The following is a 12,290-nucleotide window of genomic DNA, read 5'->3' as shown; positions in this document are numbered from 1 at the left end:
AGGATGCAGCACAATTGAATGTTTACAGTGAGACAGATACTTGAGAAGAAGCTAGAGATGAGAAGAGAGTCTAACTGGGCATTCCCAGACTTGGAGAAAGCATATGACAAGGTCCCAGGAAAGCTGATCTGAGCAGTACTGCGGTGGTTTGAAGTCCCAGAAACATTGGTAGAATTAGTGCAGGCTATGTACAAGGACCCAGTGACTCAAGTACGAACGGTGTTCGGCCTCACAGAGGGGTTCCCAGTGGGAGTGGGTGTAGCCCAGGGTCCAGCTCTGAGCCCACTGCTGTTCATACTGGTTATGGACTACATTAACGAAGAGGTCAGAGGGGACAGATCAACAAAGTTGCTGTATGCAGATGTGGCATTACAGGCAGACTCTGAGCTAGAATTTCAGCAAAGGATAGGAGAATGAAATGCAAAACTTGAAGGCACATGGGATAAAACCAAGCAACAGATAAGATGGTGGTAGTGGCAGCAAACTGGGGAAATCAGAAGAGGCTGAGAATAGAGATAGAAGGGAAGATAATGGAACAGGTAAACAACTTCAAGTGTCTGGGATGTGGTTGAGGAAAAGGGAGGTCTGAATGAGGAGGTCAAAGCTAGAATCAGAGGGGCTGCAGCCAACTGGCATAGAGTGTCAGGTGTAGTCTGACAGAAGAATGCCAAAGAATCTGAAAAGTAAGGTGTACATGACAGTACTACTGTATGGTACAGAAACTTGGGCAATAAAGACAGAACAGTTGAAGAAGCTATAGGTGATGGAAACCAAGTGCTTAAGAAGTGTGGTACAATGTACACTGTAGGACATATGAAGAAATGAGGACATAAGAACAGAAGCCGAAGTAGCTCCAATTGCAGAAAATAACAAAGAGAACAGATTACAGTGGTTTGAACACGTGCAGAAAAGCAGAAGACAATCTGGTGAGGAAGATTTGGGACAGACAGGAAGAAGGTAAGAGGAAGCAAGGACGTCCATCAAAGAGGTGGATGGATTGTGTGAAAGAAGATCTGCAACAGTCAGGCATGAGTGTTGAAGGCAGGAGTGTGGCACTGGATCGAGAGAGTTGGCAACGGTTAACATGATACCCTGACCCCATGTAGAAAAAAATGGGAAAAATGGGGCTGATGATGATGTCACCAGATATAAAAAAAATTGTCCTTCCAGGCCCCTTCCTTTGTCCACGTAGAAAAATCCCATCCTGACGGGCAGTTATCAGCTCAAGAAGAGATTTCAAGAAAAACTATCAAGAGTCCAAGTCTAGGAAAAAAAACTTCCAGATAAAATGGCCAATGTCCGACTATTTTTTTCCTCACTCCTTGGTCCCAAAACCCTTTGGTCATGAGACTCACTCTGCCACTCCCATCTTGGGAATTCATCACTACAGACAGATGGGTCTTATCCATCATCCAACACAGTAGCAGAATGTATTGGCAGGAAATTCCATCATCAAGGGGAATTGCTCTGCATCCACCATGTCAGGCTCACCTCATTCCTCTCTTCATTCATGATTTTCTCTCCAAGGGAACCGTAGAACCTGTTCCACATCTAACCCTTGGAAAAAGTTTTTATTTCAGACTTTTTCTGATCCCCAGGAAGGAAGGTACTTGAGATAAATGTGGTATAGAAGTACTATCTTTTAGGATGCTGTCTTTGCAAATTTCCTTCCACGAGCCTTTCTAGTACCACTAGACTTAAAGGATGCATACCTGTACATCAGTGACATTCCTCGAGTTCTATGTTTCTTCATCACACTTTCAGTTCTTTGCTTTACTCTTCAGACTTTCTACTGCTCCCCCCCCCCCCCCAACCAGGGTTTTCACAAAGTGCCACTCTCACCAGCTGTTGCCTTCTGCAGAATTCAGGGAATACAAATATTTCCTTACCTGGACAGTCTTCTCATCCAGCCGCCCTCCAAGGACACCTTACTACTCAACATCAGTTACATGATTTAACTTCTCAAAAGATAGGTTTCTCCCACAACCTCAAGAAGTTTTCTCTGATCCCCTCCCCGGGATCTTGTCTTAGGTTGTGGGCAGAACACTTTCTCACTGACAGCCTTTATCACTCTAGAGAAAATCCACTTCCAGTCCCTGCTTCCCCTAGGTTTAACTTCAGCAAGAGAAATCCTAAGAACTTTGGGGTACATGGTAGCCAGCAATACCAATGGTGCCTCTTCTCAAACAACATATAAGGACTAGTGATACTTGAAGTCCCTTTGGTGTCAGCACCGTTGTCCACTGGACATCCAAATCCCTCTCTTGCCCTTTCTGAATAAAGACTTGTAATGGTAGATTTCTCAAATCCAACTCAATCCAGTACTACCCTTCCGCCCACTCACTCAACCCAGGACATCCACACATGCATTGGCTCTGGTCTGGGGTGCATGGACTGGTCCAACAACTTTTCAAGGCCAGTAATCACCCATGGAGATAAGGGAATAGACAGATGTCAAGGAAATGAAGACTCTCTTATCCAAGCCCTTCTGGTGTTTTCACATCTTTAGAAACCAGATTTCCCCTCAGGATTTTTTTTGTTTTGTTATGTTTTTGTTAGACGGCAGCATAGTCATGTGATATGTCAGCAAACAGCTGTGCAGGATCGCTCTAATAGCATGGGACCATGCAATAAAAACAAGTCTGACACTACAGGCTGTTTGTGTTCCATCTTCCAGACTTTTTTTTCTTTGTAAGCAGACTTGCTTATTGTGTCCATGGAAGACCCTCACGAATGGATGTTTAACAGGGAGGTTTTTCTGGACAAAATCCACTGATGGATTATCTCTTAAATAGACCCGTTTGCTTCCTCTTACAACAGACAGCACAAACTGTTTTGCTCATGACCCCTTTTCCTCAGGCCTGGACAGCGGACATCATGTCCTTCCATTGAGGGGTAGTTCCTCTATGCTGTCCCCTAACTCTGATCTCAAAGGTCCTTCTGATGTTTCACAGGGGAATACCAAAAATCTTGCTAGTGACTCCCTTTTGGCCAAGGGTGCATTGGTCCTCTCTTCTCCACCTAATCAGGGGCCATCATCACAAGTTAACACACAAAGTATACTTGCTCACACAGAAAAAGGGCTCTCTGATAACATCCCAGCCTGCAGGCTCTCAACCTGATTCTCTAGGTGAATTTTGATCCCTTTCAGTCACCAGTTTTCTGAGTATGTGCTCTGGAGGTGAGAAAAACCTACAACTGGAAAATCTGACATCTCCAAGTGGAAAAGATTTTTTTCATCTTGGATCCTTGGAAGAATAAGGACCCTGTCAGGTGGAGACTCTGCTTATTCTGTCTTATGTGAGTTACTAAAAAGTGGGCAAGCCTTTTCCCCCATTAAGGCACACCTGTCTGCATGCCTTTAAATGCTTCTTTGCTTTCCAGAATTGCAATCTGAGTTTTTAAAACATAATGTGAGAGTGTTCAATCTCGCCTTTGTTCTTACACATGGGTTCGGAGCCGATCCTCGGCTCCGTGCCGGCCGACTGCAAGCTCTGCATCGAGAAGAAGCTCGAGGACATCTAATACCCACAATCCCCCTCTGCCTTTACCTCAGATCTAGTTTGCCGCTGCTGCATTCGCATCGCTGGAGGCTAGCTCGAGGGTTTTTCAGGTAAGATTTAACTTTATTGTTGTTAATTTTTCAAGAGAACTTGTTTAAAAACACTAGTTATAGTATTTAGTGTATGGTGTGTGTGTAGAGAGTGAAATTCTCGGTACCGTTAATTTAGTTTAATTCTTTAACTGGTATAGAGTTTTTCGGGGCCTACCACCCCTACTTGGATTGACAAACGGACTGACATATCTACCGGATTTGACCTTTTTTTTCTGGAATTGACTGTTACTGGACTTGACTTTTTTCTCTTACTTCAAAATGTCTGAGAAAATAAAATCTGGATTCAAACGTTGCCAGTGTGGCCAAAAGATGTCGGTCACGGACAACCACAGTTCCTGTGTCTACTGCCTTGGCTCTCTCCACTTACAAGAGGACTGTTCTATTTGTCACTCTTTTTAGTGGGAGGGTCATGACAGATAGGCGCAGGAAACTGATGGACAGAGGGTTGTTGAAACCCTCTTTCCAGGAGGCTCTGGATGCTTCAGACCAGGCATCCAAATCCTCGAAGGAATCGAAGACGTCGGAGCCCAAGTCATCGGCTCCGAGCTCTTCGGGTAAAGTTAGATCACCGGTTCCACAGACTTCGGGGCCGAGTGTTCAACTGTTGGCAGTTTCCGAGCCTCGAGTCTTGGAACCGGTGACGGAGCTCCCTCCACCAACTCTGTTGAGGTCGGCTCCGTCTTCGATCCCTTCGACTCGTTCTTCCAGGCCCCTTTCCGACACCGATGTGGACCGTGTGGTGCAGAAATTGATGGAGCATACGGCCCTATCCAAGCTTATCTCGGTCTCCTCTCAGTTGGTGTCGAGACTTGAAGGCCTTCCATTATCTCCATCTGTTCCTCCTCCGAGACCTGTCCAGTCTTCGGAGCCGGAGGAAGCTGAACTGATGATTGTGGAGCCCTCGGTGCCAGAACCGTCCTTTTCTCGGTCGGCACCGTTCACCTCGACTCCATCCGATCCGGTACTGGAGTCTCGGGGCCGAAGATCCATCCTTGGTTCCGGGACCGAGAGTCGGACCGATGTTTCGGTTCCGACGCTCCCTCTCGGGGCCTCGGCGCGGATCGACTCGGTTCCGTCCTCGGGGTCGGTGCCTTCGGTTCCTGTTTCGGGGATTCTTCCCATTTCTTCGAACCGGGAGATACCTCGACTCGGGACCCGGGGCCTTCGACCTCATGAGGAAGGTGTTGTCTACCCAGACAACCACATCAGCAGGAACAGCTTCTCCTCCCCACAAAGGACCGTTATCCTCCTCTGCACCCACGGCCACGTCCAAGCGTCGGGCACCAGTGTCTCAGCCACCCCTGGAGGGTGCCCCCTCTTCCTCGGAGGCTTCTTCGGATGCTCCCCACGAACAAGTCCCTAGGAAAAGATTGTGTAAGAGGAGACACTTGGATTCTCCACAAGAATCCTTGACATCTGATACTGACTTAGATGAGTCAGAAGGGTCCCCTAAGTCACCTTCAGAAGATGTCTCTTTTTCTGACATCTTGGAGATCCTAAAACAGAGAGGTGACTGGCAAGCCCTCCCCCCTTCTGAGGATGAGTCAGTTTTGCTGAAGGCATTTGGTGCTCGCCCTTCCTCCTCCTGGGTCACTCTGCCCTTCGATGAGTTAATGGAGTTGATTGCTCGAAGGGCGTGGGAGACACCTGACACGGTGGAACCAGTCCCTAGGAAGCCAAACAAGTACATTACGGCACCACAGGACAAGGCTTACCTCACCAAAGGAGTTCCAGTAGACGCCATGGTGGTGGCAGCGGCCACGAAAAAGGAGATGTCGGAGTCTTCCTCATCTGTCCATCCGCCTAACAAAGATTCTAGGACCATGGACAGATACGGGAAGCGCATTTTCAGTTCAGCGGCTTTCTCTATGCGTTCCCTGAACTATTTGACTCATTTTACACGTTTACAGAGGGATCTAGTCAAAGAGTTGGGAGATACCCTCCAGGGTACTACAGATGCTGCTGTTTCAGAGAAAGTTACAGCGCATCTCAACACCCTTACATCCATTGTAAACTCGTCCATGAGGCTGATCTCCTCGCAGCCGAAGGATCGAGTAGGGCAGCGGCTTCAGCGATTGCTCTTCGTAGGCAATCCTGGATGCGCTTATGTTCGCTTCGGAAGCCTTCAAGTCTTCCTTTACTAACGCCCCATTTGATGGAGCCACACTTTTGGCCCTACAGTAAAGGAGGACTTTACTCGGTGTGAACAGGAGGGAAAGACTCTGTCTGCTGTCGGAGCCCGTGTTTCCACCCCTTGCAGAACGTAACCCAAAGGGCAACGTGGTGGGAAAATGTGGTTTCAAAACCCCAAGGATCTTTCCCAAACACACAGGGTGATGCCCCTCTAGAGGCAGAGGGGGCAGAGGTGGAAGACGCCCTGGCGGCAGAGGGGTCCGCAAAACCAAGGTGACAGGGATAACCTCCTGGCAAACCTTTTCAGCACTCCTGAGAGGAGGCCCGACTGTCCTGCTCTGGAGGCAGTCGGGGTCGCTAGCTTTATACCCTCAGGCCTGGCAAAACCTTTCTTCAGACAATTGGGTAAAAGCATTGTTACCAGAGGTTACAAAATCCCATTTCTATCCACACCCATTCCAAAGAGAAAACTCCCAGATGTACCACCCCATCTGCGAGACCCAGCAGCTACAGAAATTTCAAAGCTGCTAGAAAAAAGAGTCATCCAACCAGTCCCAGCGGACCAAATAGGATTCGGAACTTATTCAAGGTTCTTTTTAGTTCCAAAGAAAACAGGGGACTGGAGGCCGATTCTGGACCTAAGCCATCTCAACACCTTTGTCAAGAAGGAAAAGTTCCGAATGGTCACGCTTCAATCGATCCTTCCATCCTTACGGAAGGACGACTGGATGTGCTCGATAGATCTGAAGGACGCATACTACCACATCAAAATGGCCAGGGCGTCCAGGGATCATTTGCGCTTCCGGCTGGGAGCCAGTCACTATCAGTTTCGAGCCCTGCCCTTTGGTCTGACTACAGCCCCCAGGGTCTTCACCAAATGCATGGCAGTGGTAGCGTCTCATCTGAGGCACCTAGGATTCCAGGTGTTTCCGTATCTGGACGACTGGCTCCTGTCTGCCACCACCAGGCGTCAACTGATACAAGCCAAGGATTACACCCTACAACTTTGTACACACCTTGGAATTTCAGTAAATTTCGAAAAATCTTTGCTACAGCCATCACAGCATATCTTATTCATAGGAGCGGAATTAGATACGCATCATTTAGTTCTAAAACTTCCTACAGAAAGAATAGTAGCACTTCAAATCAACATTTCCCTCCTGCTGTCGTCCAGAAAGTCATCGGCAAAAATTGTTCTGAAAGTCTTGGGTCTCATGGCAGCTTCTCTCATTGCGATACCATTGGGAAGACTGCACATGAGAGTACTACAATGGCTTCTGTTTGCACAATGGTCATTCCAACAACTTCCACTGACTCGCGAAATATTGATAACGAAAACATGCAAATCACACCTAATGTGGTGGTTACAGACTTGCAACCTATCCAGCGGAAGACCATTTGTGCTACCCGCACCGTCAGCGACGATAACCACGGATGCTTCCCTGATAGGGTGGGGGGGCATCTTTCAGGGACAGACAGTCCAAGGCGAATGGACCAATCTGGAGTACAATCTGCACATCAATGTTCTGGAGTTGAGGGCAGTGTTTTTAGCGTTGCAACACTTTGCTCCCCTTCTTCCTCCAGGGACCATTGCAGTTCAGACAGACAACATGTCCGTAGTCTGGTACATAAACAAGCAAGGGGAACCCAGGTCTTCCCAACTATGCAGAGAGGCCATGAGAATTTGGCAATGGGCAGAGTCCACGGTCGCTTTCTGATCGCAACGCACATCCCGGGTCATCCAACGTCATAGCCGACAGGCTGAGCAGGGCAATACTATTGCCTCACGAGTGGTCCCTCAAACAGTCAGTTGCGAGAAGGATTTTTCACAAATGGGGCCAGCCTACCTGCGATCTGTTTGCGTCTCCAATGAACGCCAAATGCAGGAGCTACTTTGCCCTATTACCCTCCAGGGAAGTCCCCAGGGACGCGCTGGTGCACGATTGGCCCCCGGGTCTCCTGTATGCTTTTCCTCCATTTCCCCTGATTGCAAAGTTTCTACAGAAAGCCAACAACCTTCAGAAGACTATTATTCTCATTGCCCCGTTCTGGCCTCGTCAAATTTGGTTCCCCTTTCTATTGCATCACCGCATTCGGGGACCTTGGATGCTGGACCCAGAGCCAGATCTACTGACTCACTCGTCAGGAGTTCCTCACCCATCTCTAGAATCTCTCCATCTAGCAGCTTGGCTGCTCCGCTTCCCTTTTTAGCCAGGTCAGTTCCCCTTACATCGGCGGTTCAAGATATTTTAGTAGCTTCTCATAAAGTTTCCACTACAAAGACTTACACCAGTAAGTGGAAACGTTTTGTCTTTTGGGCGGAGTCACATCATTTGGACCCTGTTAGAGCTCCGTTAAACAAGGTTTTAGAGTTCTTGACTGAACTATTTCATGAAGGAGCTTCCCCGGCTACTTTAAGAGTACAGTTAGCTGCCATTTCTAACTATCATGTAGAGGAATGTGGTGCGCCTATTATGGCTCACAGACTTTGTAAAGCCTTTTTGAAAGGTTCTTTTTATATCAGACCACCAGTCAGAAGTCCGACATCACCGTGGAATTTAAACCTGTTGCTCTCTAAATTGATGTTGCCACCCTTTGAACCAGCCTCAAGTTGCACATTGAAATTTTTGTCATGGAAAACTTTATTTCTAGTAGCCATTACATCTGCTAGACGAGTGTCTGAGCTTCAGGCCCTTTCTGTCAAACATCCTTATTTAATATTTCATTCTGACAGAGTATCCCTACGCACTAATCCATCCTTTCTCCCCAAAGTTTGTTCTTCTAGTAATATTAATCAGTCCATTGAATTACCTACCTTCTTTAAGAACCACTCTAATAAATTGGAGTATATGTTGCACAAACTGGACGTCCATAGACAACTCAGATTTTATTTGGATAGAACAAAAGATCACAGGAAATCTGATCAACTATTTGTAGCTTTTGCTGACAGCAGAAAGGGTCTTGCAGTTCTGAAACGAACTCTTTCTAAATGGCTAACTGACTGTATCACATATGTTTATGAAGCCTCTGACCAAACATTATCAGCAAAACCCAAAGGACATTCCACCAGATCAGTTTCTACATCTTTGGCTCACGCAGCTCGCTTACCTCTAGACACTATTTGTGCGGCTGCTACTTGGGCTAAACCACATACATTTATCTCTCATTACAAAGTGGACAGGGTTTCTAGGGATAGGGCAACCTTTGGTTCCACTGTGCTCAAAAACGTTCTCCCTTGAGTTCCTCAGGATCATGGAGCTAGGGACGCTACCCATGTGTAAGAACAAAGGCGAGATTGAACACTCTCACATAAAGAAGTTATGTCCTTACCATAACGTTCTATGTGGAGTGTTCATCTCGCCTTGGTTATTACACTCCCACCCTTCCCACCCTTAGGAAGAACGTTCGATTTGGTGCCTGGTCTGGAGTATTCTCCTTCTGCTGTTGCAGTATTAGTGTTACTATCATACCCTTGGTATGTTTGTATATATGTACTTTTATGTATATAGTTTGGCATGTGTGCGTGCTTTATGTCTGGTTTGCTTGCAAACTAGATCTGAGGTAAAGGCAGAGGGGGATTGTGGGTATTAGATGTCCTCGAGCTTCTTCTCGATGCAGAGCTTGCAGTCGGCCGGCACGGAGCCGAGGATCGGCTCCGAACCCATGTGTAATAACCAAGGCGAGATGAACACTCCACATGGAACGTTATGGTAAGGACATAACTTCTTTTTCTTTTCTTTAGGAAGCCAGTTCCACCACATGGGTTATGAGTTTTTCTCTTGGTCCAGCAGCCACCACCTCTTGACATTTTGTACCTGGAAAATGGTTTTGCTAGTTTCCACCAGAAGAGCCTCAAAGCCTCTGGCCCTTATGACCATTCTCCCCCTTCCTCGTCTTCCATAAGGTTAGGGTCTTCATAAGGGCTATCCCCTTTTTATGCCAAAGGCTGTAACTGAACTGTTCCTCAACCAGACTGTCCATTAGATTACCTTGTTTCCTAACCCACAAAACAAGGTAGAAAGACTTCTCCATTCCTTGGATGTGCACGGGCAGTTAAAATTTTACTTGTACAGGACAAAAACAGGAAAACAGACCAGCTTTTTTTTTTTTTTCTCTTTCAAGCAGAATAAGTGGGCAATCCTGTCTCCAGATAGACCATGTCCAACTGGATTGCTAAGGCCATCTCCTTCTGTTTACACCTTGCATGGCAAATCGCAGTCCTCAACTGTGAATGCTCATTCCCCAGGGCAGTCTCCTCATCTGAAGGTTTCATAATCTATTGATCTATTCTGGAGGTGGCCACCTGGTCATCAGTTCACACCTTTACCAGACTCTACAGAGTAGATGCCTTTTCCAGGTCTAGAATTTTCTTTGCCAGATCTGTTTTTAGGGCTGGTAGATAGTTCCTCTCTCTCCAACCTGGCCACCCTTAATTTCTACCTTTGGGAATCATCCATCATTATTGGAATACTGTAACAGCAATTCAAGGAAGGACACTGTAACAGCAATCCAAGGAAGGACACAGTACAGTTGTTTAAGAGCTTGCCATAACAATAGATGTCCTACTGTTCATTGTTACAGTATTGCATTCCTCCCTCCATCCCTCTTCATTCTCTTATTCTCTGGTGGTCTCTGTATCTTTGTGGAGCAAGGGGGAAGAATCACTCCCTTTCCCCCTTTTCATTAGAGTACAGTTTAACAAGTTAGTAGTCTAACTCCTCCAGGTCTACTGGCTCTAGATATTCTGAGGATCTTACACTCGCACATCCTTATGCCTGTGGGCTGAGGTCGTACACTGGACATATGGTGCGTCAGGAAGGTTTTGGCTTTGGTGCACAGGCTAGAAGTCAAATTACCTCTGGAAGAATAGCCATCAGTACTGGAGTACTGCAACAGTGATCAGTAGGATATTTACAGTCAGGGTAAGTTGTTGTACAGCTGTACTTTAGTTCTCTGAACCACCATGTCTGTTCTTCCTAAGATGTAAGGTTCACAAATCTTCCAGTGCTGCTCATGGTGTACTTACTGTAATTATCAAAGTAAGTATAATAAAGACCTTTTTGATGATTTTGCATTGATAGTTGCACATTTTTATTTTATTTATTTAACATTTTGTTGACCGGGAAAGTCCGACTAGGTTCCACAGAGCCTGTTTTCAGAGGAGGCCCGGGAGAGATGATCCAGATGCAGGTCTTTAGAATGTGGGAGGAAACCCATGAGAACATGCAAACTCTGCACAGAAGGCACCCCAGCCGAGAATCGAACCAGAGAACCTCTTGCTGTGAGGTGACAACATTAACCGCTGCACCACTGCGCCACCCGCCACATTTAACTTCCTCCAGTCACTTTTACTCTTTAGTGGTCACTCTTGTGTACTTTATTTTATTTATGGTTGTCAGTGTTGTGTCTAGTTTTTGCTCTTTGCAGATTGGGAATGTAAGGAGTTCTGTATCGTGAAACGTGAAGCTTGGCTGTCACAGTTTTATTTCTTGGTCTCTGAAGTAGTTGCAGGGTGGAGATCATGGCTGTGCTGTTGTGGAGGTGGGCTAAATGTGTTTTACTGTACCAATGCATCTTTTTTGAAGTACTGAAAAGCCTAAAACATTTCTTTGGGGTAAGACTAGTTAGATCTCTAGAAAAAATGTTAATCTTGTTAAACACGAGTGAATATATCATTCATAATTCGCTAAAATGAGCACAGTCGCTTTACAGTTAGAAATTAATACTGCTTATAGAAAACCTGGTACATTTTGAACACTAACCATTGTGGTTTTAGAAACTTTGGATACAATTATACTTTATTGATAATTTAGCATTTAATTATGTTTGCTTTCTGTTATAGGATGTTTCAGAGCTCAGAAATGAACTTCAGAGGAAGGAAGCTCTGATTCAGAAACATCTGGCTAAATTAAAGCATTGGCAGCAAGTTTTAGAAGATGTCAGCAAGCAGCAGAAAAAGCCACCAGAATTACCACAAGGGCCATTGGCTTACCTTGAACAAGCATCTGCAAATATCCCTGCACCCGGGAAGCAAACATGAACAGTGTTCTCTGTTCAAAAACACCCGTGTTTTTGAAGTGCAGGAACATAATTCATATGGACAGCTTTTTCATTATTTTGTAAATTTTAAATATGGTTGTGGTTTGATAAAAAAAAAATAAAAATTTTTTACTACTTGGGTCTGTATATAATAGTTTAAAAGTGCTATAGTACCATTATAATGTTAAAAACCAAAATGTCTACAACCATTTGGAACTACGGTGAGAACATGTTGAAATTGCTTACTTCAAGCTCATTAGATTGTAACTTAGCATTTTATGTATTTATTTTTTTAACTATTGGCTATTCTTTTTAGATTGAATGGTTTTCTGTCCAAAGCTGTATTGTCCCAAAGTGAAATCTGCTAGCCTATGACCCTTGCAGTAAAATAGAGTAACAAATCTTTGGTTAGCTGTGTATGCTAGCTAAGGAAAACGCAAGGTACAGCACTTTTTGATTTTGACAACGTCTGGTTTTCTAAGCCTATTTACGCGCTTATATG

The 12,290-nt window shown here is 45.5% G+C and overlaps 1 protein-coding gene across 1 annotated transcript in view; it reads left to right on the top strand.

Annotated features, from left to right (window-relative positions):
• Window positions 1-11,923, top strand: part of MED28 (mediator complex subunit 28) — a 196,850-nt gene extending 184,927 nt beyond the window's left edge. Inside the window, exon 4 of the mRNA XM_044062185.1 lies at window positions 11,592-11,923. Within this exon, the coding sequence (XP_043918120.1) occupies window positions 11,592-11,789 (198 nt within the window). The 3' untranslated portion in view covers window positions 11,790-11,923. The remainder of the gene's footprint in view (window positions 1-11,591) is intronic.
• Window positions 11,924-12,290: the final 367 nt, after the last annotated feature.

The sequence above is a fragment of the Protopterus annectens genome, chromosome 2.part1 (assembly GCF_019279795.1).
Source record: "Protopterus annectens isolate FY-2018-M chromosome 2.part1, PAN1.0, whole genome shotgun sequence".
Taxonomy (NCBI): Eukaryota; Metazoa; Chordata; order Ceratodontiformes; family Protopteridae; genus Protopterus; species Protopterus annectens.
The sequence above is the reverse complement of the archived record's forward strand: the minus strand, read 5'-3'. Positions and strand labels throughout refer to the sequence as shown.